This window comes from Mchenga conophoros, linkage group LG6 (genome assembly GCF_057382185.1).
Source record: "Mchenga conophoros isolate Kocher_MC1m ecotype Shallow Benthic linkage group LG6, M_conophoros_male_GT1.1, whole genome shotgun sequence".
NCBI classification, from domain to species: domain Eukaryota; kingdom Metazoa; phylum Chordata; class Actinopteri; order Cichliformes; family Cichlidae; genus Mchenga; species Mchenga conophoros.
Genome location: NC_140531.1, coordinates 15,231,315 through 15,249,256, shown reverse-complemented (window position 1 = coordinate 15,249,256; position 17,942 = coordinate 15,231,315). Strand labels below are relative to the sequence as shown.

At 42.7% G+C, this 17,942-nt stretch overlaps 1 protein-coding gene across 6 annotated transcripts in view; it reads left to right on the top strand.

Annotated features, from left to right (window-relative positions):
• Nucleotides 1–17,942, top strand: part of LOC146572351 (tripartite motif-containing protein 2) — a 29,142-nt gene that overhangs the window by 7,773 nt on the left and 3,427 nt on the right. For 2 of the 6 annotated variants that reach the window (XM_085276398.1, XM_085276396.1), the window contains exons 2-10: nt 8,698–8,876; nt 10,183–10,420; nt 10,948–11,099; nt 11,204–11,384; nt 14,014–14,737; nt 15,678–15,781; nt 15,898–16,065; nt 16,525–16,705; nt 17,641–17,711. In XM_085276398.1, coding sequence (XP_085132524.1) covers nt 8,743–8,876; nt 10,183–10,420; nt 10,948–11,099; nt 11,204–11,384; nt 14,014–14,737; nt 15,678–15,781; nt 15,898–16,065; nt 16,525–16,705; nt 17,641–17,711 — 1,953 coding nt within the window. In that variant the 5' untranslated portion in view covers nt 8,698–8,742. Of the gene's footprint in view, nt 1–3,478; nt 3,580–5,915; nt 6,230–6,548; nt 6,632–8,697; nt 8,877–10,182; nt 10,421–10,947; nt 11,100–11,203; nt 11,385–14,013; nt 14,738–15,677; nt 15,782–15,897; nt 16,066–16,524; nt 16,706–17,640; nt 17,712–17,942 lie in introns of those variants that run through there. The other 4 variants (XM_085276400.1, XM_085276397.1, XM_085276399.1 and 1 more) reach the window with 4 other exon arrangements.

Sequence of the window (17,942 nt, the reverse complement as noted above, 5' to 3'; positions counted from 1 at the left end):
CTGTGTTCGAACAGTCCAGCGCACAGCACTGAAAAGTTGTTTGGCATCTGTAACAGGAAAGAGATGATTAAAAAGATGCTGCTGTAACTTCAGGCTGTCACACTGGAAATCTGCTGATACAAGAAATACAGGTTCCTGCTGCACGTCTTGTGGTCTCAGGTGTTCACGTGGAGAAATACCTGTTATTTACTTCGGGCAGACGTGCTGTAATGGCACATCTGTTCATTTCCTGCTGCTTCCTGTTTACAATGCTCACTGGCTGATGCTGATTTGACTTTAGAAGCTGCAGGTGCGACATGTTTACGTTGTACTCTGTGCCGAGGAGGAAGTTAAGGTTATTCATGAAACTCCAAGTTTTTCTCAGAGGTCTCAGATGTGTAACTAACAGCCAAGGAAACAAAGGACCTACCACATGTTTTTATACTTTACACAGTATCAGTGAATGTGAAAGATGTATTCTCACAAAAAAATCATATCTTGCAAATTTACAAACTCATTTTACTGAAAGTACAAAGTGTGATCAGTACAAACTCTGAGGATTAAAGATCAACCAAACCAAAAACCAGCTTTCTCTTTTGTCTTGTCACTCATTCACTGAGGGAGAGTGTTTTGTCTGCACATTGAGTCAAGCGTCACTGAGCTCTCCCTGACAGATGTGCACCATGGACAGTTTGTAGCGGCCATGCCCTTCCACATCTGTAAGCCTTATTTGAGGTCAGCCGTTAGCACGCACACTCTGACACACAGAGCATTGTCTTATCTCGTGCCCCCAGAGTGCGTGGTTGGCAGATATACAGCAGAGTGACGCAGTGACACGGAGTTTCCTTCTTTATTCAGAGCTCCGTTTTCTTAAAATAATCCAAGTTGGATCAGCCAAAAAACAAACTTAAACTTAATTCTCAAAAGAATTAATCCACAATTCTCCAAATGACACTTTGCCCACGCTGAAAAATGTCTTTAATCTGCCCAAACGGAAGGTTTAGAAACTTTAACCGTCTGTGTTTTCAAATTTGTGGTGGCGTTGGTGGATGTGGAACTGGATAAGAGGACATTCACCCTGAAGACGTGCGTTTGCCTCTGTAATCTCTCATCATCCTGCCCCCAGTGGATGCTTTGGATTATGGGTGAAAACATGAGAGAGTTTTCATAATTCGTGGTGGGGCTTATGCCACCCTTTTCAGCATTAAAAGCACGGAAAGCCCCAAATTCCTCTGAAACGGAGCAAACGGAGCCTCCGGGCTTTGCATGCAAACATGGCTTAAAATACAATAAGTGGAAGAGAGGGAACAAAGTTGAGCACATAAACAGTAAAGGTATAATAATCAAACGTGGAGTCCGTACTTTATAGGCAGCACAGTCAGCTTAGGCTTTGTCCATGTTGTCTGCTCCTGAACGTGATCATAGTGATTTCAGGCATAATGAAGACAGTTGCCAGGCAGCTAAGTGGGAGGCCATTTGTCACTTTACTATAAGTAGTCATTACGGTCATGCAGGCCATGATAAATGGGATGATGTCATTCTGCAGTCAGTCCAAACTGCCAGGTCTTTTTTTTTTTGTGCTTGTTCGACTTTAATGAGCCAGCATTTAAATGTCTCTTTGAAATTTAAAGTCATCCCACATGTCCCCAGAATGGATGGATGGCAGACACACAAGCAAGGACAGCCTTTTCTGTACTTACACATCTCTGTCATGCTTGTGCAGTAAATGTGAAGCCTTAGCATGGTGCATTTTTGCTCATAAACTCAGTGTCTTTTGCATTAATGGCAAAATATCATCAGTGTACGTCAGAAAAAACAGAACATAAAATCACTTTATACTTGCTGGGAGGCAAGTAGCTTCGCTCATAAAAACATGAAGGCTTGAAGTGATGGGAAATGTTATTTTCTTATTTACCTCCACAACTCATTGAATCTGATGGTATTTTTTACATAAAGTATAGCTGTTGAGGTCACATCTGAGCCATCAGGGTCACCTGAGTTGACGAGTAACACCATTTCATATCTGTCTGGGAATCCCCACTGCTAACTGGATGTGAAGAAGCATCCTGGAGTCTCGACCGAGTAGATAAAAAAAAAAAGTACCTGGGATCGTAAAAACTGCGTCGAGCGATCTGTAATGAAAAGGGCTATAGATCGTTTGCTTCAAATAACTCGAGCAAGACCAGTGACCTTTGCTTTGGTACTTTTCTATAATAGGGTCTGAATGGCTGGAAGTCTTCACACACATAAGCTGTTTTCACACATGAACTTCAGACAGAGTCAGGAGAATCATTGTCCAAAGAAACCTTTTCTCATATGCGGCACACAGCATGCTTCAGTGCTGTTTCAAATCACATCAACACAGAGACTTTGTACTAGTTAGTGTTGCTGGGTAATGACTAGAAAAGTTCACAGCTGCAGGACATGCGTGGAAAAAGTTACAGAAACATTCATGCTTTTCCACAAAATGAATCCTGATGACCTTTCAATTCAATTCACTTCGATTTAATTTACATTAAATCACAACAACATTCATCTCAAGCTGCTTTATACTGAAGGTAAAGATCCTGCAATAATACTGAGAAAACCCCAACAATTTGGCAACCCCCTGTGAGGCAAGCACATTAGGCAAGCACTTTGGTGACAGTGGGAAGGAAAAACTCCCTTTTAACAGGAAGAAACCTTCGGCAGAATCAGGCTCAGGGAGGCCATGTGCTTCGACCGGCTGAGGTGAGGACAGGAAGACGGGGCAAAGACATGCTGTGGAAGAGAGACAGAGATTAATAATAACTAATAATTAAATGTAGAAAACACACAGAGAGTGAAGAAGAAACACTCAGTGCAAATCACATTTAACATTTCCAGAATTCAGTGAAATCCCTGCACAACTCTATATATTACCATATAGCATAAAAGCTTGGAAAGCGATAGCAGGCCCACCTCTGAACCACATCAGACAGAGCTGGACTCGCTTCCTTTTTTTTTTTCCTGACTTGTACGTAATGCAGAGAAATGTGCTTGATATGCTGACTGTGTCATGGCTTATCTTGCACCTAACATCACACTGAGTATTAACCAAGTTTGAATTCACACAACCTCTTTCAAAATGTGTCTTCTTTTTACGAGTGTTGAACTCCAAATTTACTTCAATTTACTGATCTTGGATAAAGGAGAAGTAAAGTAGCTCTGTGGACTCTTTTTTTCCCCCCAGTCGATTTCATAACCAGCTGACACAACAGTGAACCCACCTGTGACCGGACTCTTGGACCTGACAAACTTTTCCATCATAAAAATGACATTAATAGTTCAGTAATGGGCAGGTGAAGTGCGTCAAACCAAAAACACTGTGGTCATACTTACTGAAAATCGAGAAACCATGTTTCTTGTCTTCACACTTGTTGTTTGCAATTTGAAAGCGATCAGTCAGCCTGTGCAGTGTCGTCACTGTGCAGCGTTTTGTGTGTTTAGAAACCGAGAGAAGCGGTGGAAACAGCTCGAGTCGGTGCTCTGGAAAGAACTGCGGGTTAGACGGCAGGGTAACACAGAAAGCAGCTTATAAAGTAAAATGCAGTAAACAGTGTGTGTTTCTACTTCGTCATGGTGAGTGAGTGGAAATGGTTGAAAACTACAACTTTATTTTCTCTATTAATCTCTCCTGTAGAAGTTTGAAATGTTTTTGAGTTTGAGTTGCTTTGCTGCTATTTGTTTGTGAGGGATAATGGTGTTGGCGTGAACGTTACAGCAGCTTAAACAGGTTATCTGACATATTTACTCCTGTGTGTTGGCTCCAAGTCGGGCCTGATGTAACCTGATGTTGCCTTCCTTAAATCTTAGCAATGTAATGCTGCAGTTTTTCAGTTTGCACAGTGTGTTTAAAGGCATCATTGCAGAGATTTACATGGATTATTAAAAATAGTAAACCATGTGACCTGTTAAACTGCATGTGTCTTAAAAGAGCATCAAAAATACATCATCAGTTTGAGCATTTAAGAGACAGGTTTGATTTCAGCCTGTGCCTTTAAGGAAGCAAAAGCAAACTATTTAAGGCATGTTCTCTGGCTGTGATTTGCATTATTCAAATTGAAGGCAGCCTCTATAACCACTCAGTGAATAGATTTTAAACACTGCTAGGATCGTGGAGAACTCTTTTTATTATTATATGCCTGGATTTCTTTAAATGACATGTGTGGTAATATTGTAAAATTTTCTTTAATAGAAATTATGCCAAATTCAGCAAAAAAATTTGCCATATAACATACTGTCCATTCGGCCGAAGACTGATTTAGTAAATGTATCTTTGTAGCCAGTAGAAAATAAAGTGTTGAGATTAAAAATCTCCTTTACAACAGTGTCCTGGCCAAGAAGGGCAGCAAATCCATACAGCAGCTAAGTACAGTCAACGAGTAAAACACTAAACACAGAAACAACCAAACTTTATAAACTTCAGTATCGATAAAGAATGAATACTAGTAATGAATCTAATGCCAGAAATAAAGGAACCGGTTTGGGTCCGAGTGCCACTGAGCTGCAAGTCAGAACAGAACATATAAGATCACACGGCCTTATCCTTCATAGTGCTGAATCTAAGATGAAGCTTTAGAGACTGATTGTTGTCACTGGTGTGCACCCACACAGCATTTCATTCTTTTTCCCGCATTATGTTTTCTTGTTCTGCGTCCTCTGATTGACTGAGCTCACTGAGTTTGGCAGAGGCTGAGATGAGATCACTGGAACAGCTGTGGAGCTGCCAGGCATGCTTAACTCTGTGAAAAAAACTCCATCGACACAACTCTGTTTGACGTGGAACTGAAATAAGAAAATTTAAGAACTGAAGGGGGGGGGGGTGCTGCTGCAAGTATCATGTAACATCATACTTGCAGCCAGTTTTTTTTTTCATGTGTATTCAACATAGTATCCCTCGGAATTGTTAGTGCCAAGGAAGCAAAATGACTGCTATCGGTCCAGGTACTCCAGCTTCCTCCCACAGTCTAGAGACAAGACTGATGGATGAATTAATTGGTGATTCTAAATGTGCTCTGTGTGTTGGACCTGTGATGGACTGGAGGTAGAGCAGGCCATCCACTAATTGGAAAGCTGGTGGTTTCTCTCTGTCTCACTCTCTAACCACTGAACAGTTTTCAGAGAGTACGATGACGGACCTGCTGGAGTCACCCCCCATTAGGCCTTTAAATCTCTCCTCTTACTAACCAAATACTCAAATCGCCTCCGGTTTTCTTGGTGGAAAACCCCCCAGATGATGTCCACAGAGTGGTCGGTGTTTGAGGTTGTCTGAAGGTTAAAGCTTTGTGTCATTGTTTAAGTCATCCATTCTTGCGTATGCAGAAAGCAGTGACCAAAGAGCTGCGACAGAGCTGCAGTGCAGTGAGAAAAAACAGGCAGAAAATGCGTTTCACCTCAGCGTTTTATCACCTTTCTCTATTTCTGTCTCTTAAACTGGAGAGGCAGTGTGTCCTTTGTGTCCACATTTGAAGCACACGTCTCACCGTACTTCCTTTCTCTCTGCAATGTTTACTCTCTGTCATCTCTCCTCCCTCTCTTCATATACAGTGTGTGACTTTTCCTTGTGCTCATTTTCAGTCTCTGCATGTACAGTGAGTCAGCAGCCTGCACGCACGCACACTCGCACGCAGAAAGATCCCTGTGGCTTCATCTCTATTGGCTGTGACGGAGACCCTTAAGTGCTGTCCCTTTTTTCCCATTTGTTAGGTAACCAGGCGTCAGCCAGTGCTCGCTCACATGCTCCGGATGCTGCGCTTTCTTGCTCACCGCGCTGCAGTGAAGCAGCATTTACTTCAGACAGAGAGGAAGGAGGGAGATGAATGGATGAGACAGAGCGAGCAGGGAATGCAAGTGATGGGAGGAGAGAAAGTAACGCAGGGAGGGAGGGAGGGCGGGCGGGGGGACATGATGTAGAAAATTGAAATACAATCCAGCTGAACTGCTCCTCCTTAACTTTGCTCACGTGTGTGCACGCCCATAAACACTGGCTGGTTCTCTCTCTCTCCCACACACACACACACACACACACACACACACACACACACACACACACACACACACTGGCGTCTCGTGTTTGGCTCTCTGTTGCAACCTGGAGGGAAGCATCATTTCCTGTCAGAGCCGGTATGAGTTGAAGGACGATTCAGAAGATGAAGGCTGTCTGTGTTTCATTCATTTGAAGTGCACTTGTGTGGATGACGCCTGTTGATCGTTCCGTGAATGCAGCACTGTAAGTTTTTAATAATCCTCTTATTATTATAGGAAATTCTTTGGAATAGCTGCTGTTGCCCTGGAATCACTTTTGTTGTGCATGAGTGTTTCTCACAGTCTTTCTATGACAGAAGATGCTTTGATTTGGTTTAAATTCCTTCTTTGACGCCCCCCTTTTTGTCATGTGCGCCCTCTTCTGTGCGTGGGATGACGGCTCAATCCAGCAGGAATTATTCCGCTTAGCTGGTGCGGATCTGATTATGTAAGAGTGAAGCGCTGTGGGACTGCTGCGACCTTGTGCACCGTCAGCGCAGCGCTGCTTCTGTTTTCCTGCTGTGGCTTTCTGCAGGATTTACATATTTTTTTATTTTTGTATAAGCAGTCCCATATTTGATGCTGCTTAATCTGCTCCGTGGAGCTGGTGAGTCATTAAGAGAGATCTGAGCTCTTGTGTTCGTGCACGTCTGTGCTGGAATACTGCCAGATGCTTTTATTTTCTGTGTCTTTTCATTTATGTTCTAAACATATGTATTACTGTAGGTCATCCTCTTAGTGATAGATTAGCTTGGTGATGAGTCTCAGTTGATAACTTGCTGCTTTTATATCAGTTGCAGTAACACTGAGCTTGCTTCCATTCACCTAGCATACTGAGAAGTTTGCCTGAGAGCTTCTTTAAAACATTACAGGCTCCCACGTCTGCTTCCAGAGAGGAATATGAGAGAAGATGTGTATCTAAAGGAGAGAGATTAAGTGGAAACGAGATGAGGAGAAAGAGCGTGCACTGTAGAAAGGAGTGCAGTCCCTCGGGGTTTCCTCCCAGCAGCAGAGGTGGCCTGTTTCTGTGGCCAACTTGAATGTGATGAGACAATAAAAGCACTGACACACTTTCCGTGTCTAAGTTAGCTGCCGGATAATGTAACAGGAATATCGCAGGGACGAAACGATGCCAGGAGAAGCTGTCTGGGATAAAGCAGAGGGCTGAGTTGGAAATAGTTTTGCTCGGCTGTCTTGGTAGTTTGACTAATGTGTGCTGAACGCAGAGTGCCTTGCTTTCACTTCACATCATCAAATATTTAGTGCTTAAAGTGCCTTTTCATGACAAACACATCTGCGGCTCAGGTGCTGCTCTGCTACTGCAGCGGTTACCAACATAAGGGTTGAGACCCACCACAGGGGTCACAGGATAAATATGTGTTATACTATAGAGAGCATTTATTTTCTTGACCGTGCACTGATTAGAGCTTGGATAACAAACTCATTTTATACTGTGGGCCACTTACTGCCCACATTAGTCTTGAGTGGGCCAGACCAGTGAAGCTCCCCTTTCTGTCAGTGTAAAGATGTTTAACTGAAATATCTTAGTATTACAAAAATGAAAGAAATCTTGTCTTCATGACTCTTTGGACTTAAAATGTAAGAAATAAATCTGTAAACTGTAAGATTTCTTGTAGCTCACTTCCCAGGCTGACCTGTAATTTTAAAAAGAGCAACTTTTTTCACAGAAAATGTTTTCTTTTTAAAGTACTATATAAAAAAAGATTAATATATTAAAACAACCCAGAAATTTCTATAGTAGTGAATAAAGTGGCAGGTTCTGTCACTGAATTGTTTCTTCTGTTACTGTGGTGTATTATGAATGGAAATGAGGGAAGACTTTATGAAAAGGAAAAGCTGTAAAACTCCCAAAATTACATTAAAAAGTCCAAAATCTATCCCTTCCTTCACATTTTCCAAAGCTGTCCAGTAGACCAGATTGGAAACTCTGCCGGGTTGTTTTTGGTTCCTGGGCCCTATGTTTGACACCCCTGAATCAGACTATTTTTAACAATATCAGCACTCCGGTAATCTTAAAAAAATAAATAAATAAATAAAAAAAAAATATATATATATATATATATATAAACACCCAGCACGCCCCTGCGGGCGGTTTATCCTTCAAGCTCGGGTCCTCTACCAGAGGCCTGTAAACATCTGTTGAGTAATTTAACATAAAATTGTTTGATAGTGTTAATTTGGAAAGCCAAAACTCTAGCGGGTCCACCAGACCCATGAACACTGGCTGAGTAACAAAAATACGAACACCACACAAGGGTTAAGGTTATTCATGAAACTCCAAGTTTTTCTCAGAGGATGCTTTATATATATATATATATATATATATATATATATATATGGAGAGAGAGAGAGAGAGAGAGAGAGAGAGAGAGAGAGAGAGAGAGAGAGTTTCATCTTCATGTCCTGTTTGAGTGGCTGTTTGCAGTTGCCTGGTCACAGGCGCTGATTGATGTGTCTCTTTGTGTATTTTTGCATTTCCTCTGTGGAAGGAAGAAAGTACTTTGTCTTTGCCTTCGGCCTCAAACTCTGATCTCTGCAGCCCCACAGAGTCCCGCTCACCACCACAAGATCTTCATTGTGCGTTTGATCCCATGTGATGCCACTGTGTTTACGTCCTCACCGGTTTTGTTCTCCCTCCGTGTCGCTCCGCAGGGTGCAGGGTAAGAGGAAGAGGGACTTCTATGCCAGAGCTTTAGGATGGCCAGTGAAGGCTCCACTATCCCCAGTCCTGTCGTCCGCCAAATTGACAAGCAGTTCTTGATCTGCAGCATATGTCTGGACCGCTACGAGAACCCCAAAGTCCTGCCCTGCCTGCACACCTTCTGTGAGCGGTGAGTGGAGTTTCCAAAGTGCTGTAAGTGTTGTACTGTTTTATGATTTCAGACACATGATGCAGCCTATAACGGTGCAGTAATAAAAATAATAACAACAGATTTTTAAATGAATATCTCATTGCTTTAAACTTGTGTGTTATTTTAGGACACAGGTCTGCATTGCTGCTGTTGACTCTGGTGTGTTGGTGTCATCCTCGCTGTTAAGCAGCCTTTGTTTCTGTCACAAAAGACAAACTGTTCACGGTGTGCGCCTGCCTCTTTGCTCTGGTTGTTTCTGGAGCATCAGTGTGCAGCTGAACAATATACAGTCATTTCTAACTCTTTCTGTGGGGCATAACTACTGTGTTTCACACATAGACGCTGGGATGAACATTAAAATATTCAGCTCCACCATTTACCTTTGTTTGACTAGATTAAAGCTCATATGAGCTGTCATGTACTATATTTACATGTGATTTGATGATCATCTTTGGGTCACTGTTTATTACGTCCTCAGCAATCCGACAAAGAGTCTGTTGGAGGCTAGACAAGCTGTGACAAAACACTTATTTACCTCAAGCTTATTTATTTCATGTAAAAATAAGACTGCTGCACAATGGACAACATATATGTGTCATTGATGATATCAGTAAATGTAGTTCAATAAAGGAGAATTAAGATGAGCTGAATGAAAAGCACAGCAGCTACATGCATAAACAGTATAGTTTCACATATATGTTTTGTGTGCGTGGCAGGATTTTAAAGTATTCTCTGCCATGTTTGTTTTTCTTGTGCTTTATTTATTATTGTATTTTTAATATAACTTTGGATAAAGTTACATACTCATTGTGGTAAAAAAGCGGGCGTTTTTATGGTGGCAGGGCAGTGAGTAGCACTGTAGCCTCTCTGTGTAGTTTCTAGCTGTGCTTGTTTACTCGTGCAAGTGTTACTGCATTAAAAATATAAATATATATACTGACTTTAAATAATTTGAATAGTATAATATAAAACACTAAATTTAATGGAATCTCTGTATATACATTAAAAGCTTCACAATGACAGGATTTATGGCACGGTCATTGCATTTGAATACACTACATTGCACAGATGTCGTTGATAAGTGCTGCTGCAAATCGCTGTCAGAGTATAATCGTTCCAACCACTAGATGGTCTCAAAGACAGGATTTTGACCTGCTCTGTTCTTCTTTTACTTGAAGGACAAATAAGTTGTTAATGGACTGCTAGATGAAAACTTTAAGTCAGGCAATAAAGCACCACATCTTGAAACTACAACCTTTTTAATACACCTGTCGTCCTCCTGCAGGTGCCTGCAGAATTATATCCCGGCCCACAGCCTCACACTGTCGTGCCCCGTGTGCCGCCAGACCTCAATCCTGCCGGAGAAGGGTGTGGCGGCGTTGCAGAATAACTTCTTCATCACCAACCTGATGGACGTGCTGCAGCGGGCGCCGGGCAGCTGCAGCCAAGAGGCCGCCGCTCTCAACAACATCACCACTGTGGCTACAGGCCAGCTACTCTCCTGCCCAAACCATGGAGGCAGCGTAAGAGCTCCTCACACTGACACCTGACAGCAAAGTCAGCTTTAACATTTAGTTAGGGTTATAGATGTTCAGAGTGGAGCTGAGTGTGAAGTCAGGAGATCACCAAGTCATTATGTTTCATAATCTGAGCGTCTGTCATGCCTGTACACAATAATTTCATAGCAGTCTCGTCCACATCTGTCTGGGTATTTCAGCGTGGAGCAGAATATCAAACCAGCTGACGGTGCCGTGATTCAAGAGGTCGAGATCATTTTAAAGCAAAGAACATTATTTATTGATGGGCAAGTTTGTGCAGTAGACTGATAAAGTGACACAGCAGAGCAGTGTCCCCAACAAAAGCAGGAAATAGGACAGGACTCCTGAGTCTGGAGATGCAGAGTTGGCACATGTGAGATGGAGTCATTAAAGGGGTGTGTAAGCATGCAGGATCAGGAAGATGGTTTATTTCCTCAGCATTAATGTGGATAAATGGGTCTATGACTCGAGCCTATTATAAATTCAGATCCCTGCTTTTTCCTGATTTGTAGGTGATGGAGTTTTACTGTCCTCCGTGTGAGACAGCCATGTGTCAGGAGTGCACGAGCGGCGAACACGGAGAGCACCCGACCGTGCCTCTTAAAGACGTAGTGGAACAGCACAAGGCCTCCTTGCACCACCAGCTAGATGCTGTTAAGAAGAGGTAGGCAGCAGCAATATTATTATGTAAATACTGTCATATTGCACTGCAGTGATTATTCTCCAGCTCTGTCACACGACCTTGACATTTTACTCGACTGCCTCCAGGTTACCAGAGATCGACTCAGCCCTGCAGACGCTGTCAGAGATTCTTCAGCAGCTGACCAATCAGAAGAGCGCCATCGAGGACGACATCCACGCGACCTTCGATGAGCTGCAGAAGACCCTCAATGTCCGCAAGAGCGTTCTACTCATGGAGCTGGAGGTCAACTATGGCCTCAAGCAAAAGGTGAGTGCAGAGCGAAGCACAGCTGGGACTTTGGCTAAAATGTAACAACCAAATAGGACAAATGTAAAGCACTTAAATGAGCCTGATCTGGAGATTTTGGAGCACAGACTAAAGTAATCTTTTCACCTGTCACGGGTCCTTCAACAGGTCAGGGCTATCCAAATAATATAGATAGTATCAATACCAACACTGGTATTCTTACTGGCCCAATACTGACACGAGAGGATTGATGCGTCTGTTTGTTTCTCTGCTGTAAGCTCTGTAGATTATTCTCGTTTATCAGGCAGCAGACATGTCGGCGCAAACACCGCTCCTCTCATGCAGGCACATTTTGCTTCACCGTGTTTGTTGTTGTCCTGTGGTCATGTGACTTAGTTGCCAAATAAAGGTAGACAGAGACAGAGCCCACTGTCACTGCCATTCAGTGAGCCAAAGAATAACCATGCAGATCATGTCATGGTGAAAGGAATGACTGATGCCACTCCAAAGTGTCCATCACAGTTGTTACTTCAGCAGTCTGATTACCTCCAGACTATATACAAACATTCAAAAATATATATTCAGCCCATATAATTGTGTTAATTATTAAAATAGATCATTCTGTTGGAAAGGGAAAAAAATATACCTTAAAGATGAATTGTATTTTTAAAAAAATGGCTGAATGTGATGAATGTAGAGTTTATTTAGTTTATGCAGCACATTTAAACAACAGAAGGTGACCCAAAGTGCTTTAGAGACCACAACAAGAATAATAATAATAAAAACTGTTTCAAAATATGAATGAAAAGCTAAAAGGTGTATTTGGTTGTGTTAAGGAATTATTGTACAAAGAAAAAATCATGTGATTTAGTGGTCATTAAAATTGTTCGGAATCGCAAATGTATGATGAGTCATGCTTCTCCGGCATAAACTGTCTAAATGAGTTAAAAGTATCGATATCAGTATTTGGTATCGATCGGATAGAAAGTAAAATAAATTTGCAGTATGGCACAGACTGCCTCTCCACAGGAAGGAGGTGCCGGAGCGGGGGCTTGTGCGCTGCATTGACCCATGAGCCAATCAGCCGGTTGGGTTAAAAGCCTGCTGACTCCCTCGGGGAGCTGCATCACATTGGGCACAGCTAATGATTTACAACTGAGTGGCTGATGATCGGTCACAGCACTGCAGCCCACGGGGAAGCTGTGCTGCTGCTCCTGCTACATGAAGCCGGTGTCCAGCGTGCGCTCTTGATTTGGGCGTGCCGCGCGTGGGGAGGGAGTACAGTCCGGGCCGCAAACACTTTGTCACTTCACCGTGAATTTCTCGTCCTACAATGTTACAAAGAGTCTTAGTTTTACTGCGCGGATGAGCTGTGTGGGTGAAACACTGGACGCTATGGCGTCTCTGGGAGTAGAAGAGGAGTGTGATGACGGCCGGACGCCGGTGAGTTTGTCTCGGTGCTTTAACGTGTGCAGCCTGCGGTAATGTCGCACTTTTTTAGCGTCAGATTAATTTAACGTGTGAGCGCAATCCCCCACACAGCGCTCACAGGTGTGTTCGGTTTCACGGGGGGTTTACAGAAGTTGCGCTGCTTTCTAAACACATGCGCAGTCTGTTCGCTTCAGTATCAAGCGCAGAATATAAGATGCGCTGCTTTTTGTTTTTGTTTTCGTTTTGCGGCGTTAAACATCGGCGCAGGAAAGTGCGTGTCGGGCATGTTAGTAAATCACTTTTTGTTTTTCGCCTTGAGAACTCCAAGAACACATCAGCAGCAGGGTCAGCCGCAAAAACCCGAGTTCAGCTTGTCACGGCGCTCTTAGTAAACACCGACGGTAGCAACTAGTTAGTAAAGCTGGTTATTAGCGGTTAAATGTGGCTTAGGTTAGCGCGTTATTGCTCAGGAGGGTTCGTCTGTAAAATGAGACAATAGGATGACTTAAAGATTTGATTAATTCTGGATATTTGATCAGTTCCTCATCCTCAGTTACCAGGTAACCAGACCAGTTTAAACACCTGCATTTAGACACACTCACACTTTATCTGCAGTTCAGTTGCAGTGAAAAGGTCATTTCTGTATGAAGGTGTTTTATATCTGGTTATCAGATACCTACAGTTTTCTGCACGTTGCTTCTACCACCTGTACAAGCAAGCGGTGGTAAGCTTTTTGAGTCCCAAAAAGCTGAAGGAAACCAGCAAAGCTGTGGCAGCTTCCACATGGGAGGCGTATCTGAATATCCAGCATTACAATCAAAGCAGCCCTTATTTAATTATCAGAGTGCCTGAAAGAAGATTGCGATTAAAGAACAGCAGTGTGGTCGTAGTAAAGTGACTAATTTACAAATTAAAATTAGGTAATATAAGAAATCACATTTTTATTGCATTATATTCTGAGATTTACCAGCAGTTTAATAAACTAACATCCCTGTAATCCTTAATTAATACCATATATTTGCTCCCAAGCTGAGGATTGCCAAGTACCAATAACCTGATCTGATCTTAAAAGCGGACACAAAGGCAAAGCTAATGTTCTTTTTGTTAGTATAATGTAATCAACAGAATAACTGCAAGAAAAATAATAATTTTGAAAGCTTCATAAAGTTTTATCTAAGCTCAGTGTTTCTCTGCTGCCCCCTGATGCATGCATGTGTAGGTGCTCCAAGCCCAGCTGGACACCCTGCTGCAGGGCCAAGAGGGCATCACCAGTAGCTGCAACTTCACGGAGCAGGCCTTGAGCCAGGGCACCGAGGCCGAGGTGCTGCTGGTGAAGAAGCAGATGGGCGAGCGTCTCGTCGAGCTGGCCAGCCAGGAGCTTCCGCTGCAGCCCGGAGAGAACAACCAGCTGGACTTCCTCGTAGAAACGGAAGGGCTAAAAAAGTCCATCCACAACCTGGGCACTATTGTGACCACCAACGCCGTTGCCTCCGAGACTGTGGCGACAGGCGAGGGGCTGCGGCATTGTGTGGTAGGCGTGCCCACCTCCATCACCATCACTACTAAGGACAAAGATGGAGAGCTATGCAAGATGGGCAACGCAGTCATCACCGCTGAAATGTTTTCGCCTGACGGCAGCAAGTGTGACGGAGACGTGCTCGACAACAAGAACGGCACTTATGAGTACCTGTTCACAGCTCCTAAAGAGGGCACGTGTACTTTATCTCTGCGCTTATATGACCAACACATCAAAGGGAGCCCCTTTAAGATAAAGGCCACCAAATCCATTGATGTGTCACCGACTTCAGACGGCGTTAAGAAGAGGCTCAAGTCTCCGGGCAGCGGACACGTCAAGCAGAAGGCCATCAAGAGGCCGGCCAGTATGTACAGCACAGGGAGGAGGAAAGAGAATCCCATTGAGGACGACCTCATCTTCAGAATCGGTAAGACCGGCTCCCAGCCGGAGGGCTGAACATCAAACCTTAGCACTAACCGCAAAGGAGGATGTAAAGTGTAGTCTACACTGTATGGAGCCATCAGTGGGGAAAAAAGTTTATTCAAAATGCATAAACAACACAAGCTGGCTATAAATTGCTAATGCTACCCAGTCATGTTCAAAGTGTTAAGGCGAATGTGTGACTCCCCTGCCACTGAGACACAAACTTCAATACAGGAGAGGTAAATTTAGGCCAGAGTAATGACCAATATCCCAAACTAAGCCCTCCCATTACCATTATCCTCTTTTATTATTGTGGCCCACCTCCAGTATCTTCACGGCCTGTCGGGGGCCATGACCCACAATTTGGGAATCCGTGCACTAGGGAAAATTCAGTTAAATAGCTGATTAACAAGTATTTACGAGCAATTTAAAAAGTGACAAAAGCTCAATAATAATATGATTAATTCAGCTTCTTGAACATGAGGATTTAGAGTCTTGTGTTCATATGATTTTAACCCTGACATGTCACATGCTTCAGTTTTTGTGACGTCTACATCATCAATGTGATAGTTTTTGTTGTTTTCCCCACAAAAACCCAGATGTAGCAAGAAATAATAACTAATACTTATATTAAATATTATTTTAATACAAAAAAATGGTAGAAGGTTCAATAAACAGCTGTCCTTTTGCAATTCTTACTTTTTCTACCCAAAAACAGACCAAAAAAAACAATGTAAGTAAGATAATACTAGTAAATATGGTTTGGAGACGTCTGTTTCACGGTTATGTGAAGTATAAATGTTTACACAACAGAGAGCTTATTACTGCTGGAGTGAAAATTGAGCATCAGGTTACCTTTACTATGTAACCAATAGACTTTACATGTAGAAAACGTACGTGTCGTCATCATCATGGTGAACGTGGTCATGTTTCGTGTCTCACAGGCACAAAGGGAAGAAACAAAGGGGAGTTCACGAACCTGCAGGGAGTGGCTGCCTCCTCTCAGGGGAAGGTGCTGATAGCAGACAGCAACAACCAGTGTGTGCAGGTGAGAACGAATTCCCTGAAGCATCTGCGCCTGTTCTCTGAGATAATATATGAAAACTATCTAATATTTAACATAGTGTTTTATTTTATTTCATTTTATTTTTTAACCAAATCCAGATTTTCTCCAACGACGGCCAGTTCAGAAGTCGTTTCGGCATCCGGGGCAGGACTCCGGGTCAGCTGCAGCGGCCGACAGGTGTGGCCGTGCACCCCAACGGCGACATCATCATCGCAGACTATGACAACAAATGGGTCAGCATCTTTTCGAGCGAGGGCAAGTTTAAGGTGAGTTTTATTTATCTCTGGGACTGGGTCGTTCAGTAGATCTTTTCCTCAGAACGGCAATAGTCGGCATGTTCCCGGGTGGGCTCCAGTGCCGCTGCAGCTGTGCAGAAGGTCACACTGATTTTTGTCCTCGAGTCAGATGGTTACACTTTCTCACACCTCATTTGCAAATTTCTCACGCGTTAAGAGACTCACTCATGCTGGTTTTGACTTCCCCTCTTCAGCCTTCTTATCTTCTGTTAAAAGAGTGCAGATTTTCGGGTTAAAACCACTGGTTTCCTGAGTGGGATCTCCCTAATAGGACTTAGGGTGTGCTCTCAGTCTACGTGCAAACACACAGAAGACAGCTTCGGGGTTTTATGTGTTAATGCAAACAGTAATACTGACCATTACTTGTATTTTTGTGATTGTAAGTACTCATTTCCTCACGCGTGGCTTCGTGAAATAAAATCTCTCCAGAACAAGATCGGCTCGGGGAAGCTGATGGGTCCTAAAGGCGTGTCGGTGGACAGAAACGGCCACATCATCGTGGTCGACAACAAGTCCTGCTGCGTCTTCATCTTCCAGGTCAACGGCAAGCTGGTCACCAAGTTTGGTAACCGTGGCAACGGTGACAGGCAGTTTGCAGGTACACTCAATGGTAATACAGTGCACTGCTCCAAGATAACACAATTCAGTCTTTCTCCAACCTGCATGCTGAATGAAGAGGAGCTGCACTGACCTCATGAGGGTCATTAATATGGAAAAAGCAACTTTAGTCCATCAGATTCGTCCATTATTATAAACAAAAGTGTCCCTAAAACAGCATGGTGTCTCATTAATCATGCTATGAGTTGGTTGTATGTTTGTTTTTTGTCATACATTTAATCTGAGCGACAGATGTAGGAGTTTTAAGACTGACACTGATACCGATATTTTGTCTAATATGTCGTCTGATAGCTTTTCTTTTCTGACACATGAAACATAAACAGATTTCCCTAACATGTATTACGTGTAGTTATTTGAGTTATTACTATGATTATATGGCAATTCAGTTTAAAATAATTTTGTTTTATTGTTTTAAAAAATGTTCACGCTCTGCCTGACTCTCCTCAAATCAGCTGGTTGCTTGTGGCTAACAGGGAAGTTGCAGAGTGCCCTCTGGTGGATAAACTATGCAACAGCAACACTCAAAGCATGATTAAAGGGTGCTTCGGTCTTCTTTACTTTTTAAAGTTGGATTTATGGCTATTATAAATGTTGATAGCAATATATCAGAAAATGGCCAATTACCTGACTGATATATCAATATTTTCCAATCCAACTTTATTGACCAATATTTTGGTCATGCTCTAACATTAAAGCATTAAAAATCAGTGTACTTTTATTTTTATTTATTTTTTTGTCTGTTGCTGAATTCGTTTTTGAAGCTGCATGTCCTCCACAAATATGTCCTTGTGACATGTGCAATGAAAATAAAGTTGAGTTCTATTCTATTCTACCTGTCATGTAGGAGTTTTCTGACTTTTTGTTTTGTCGCAGTCAAGCAAAACTGTACAAATGATATCTAAAATCTTCTTCATATTTCTAATCCAGGCCCTCACTTTGCTGCTGTCAACAACAACAACGAGATCATTGTGACAGATTTCCACAACCACTCAGTCAAGGCAAGTGAACTCCCAGAGCAGTCTGTGTGTTACAGGAATACAGATGTTAGCAGCTGCCACCAAAACGTGATTTACAACGCGTTTTCTACTCGTATCATTCACATTAAAAGGCTATTGTCACATTCATCAGTCGAAGGTGGGAAATTTGTCATGTGGACGAGGATTTTATGACATTCCAACAAGTTCGGAGTCCATTTATAGTCAGTGTAGTATTGACCAATCATGTCTGAG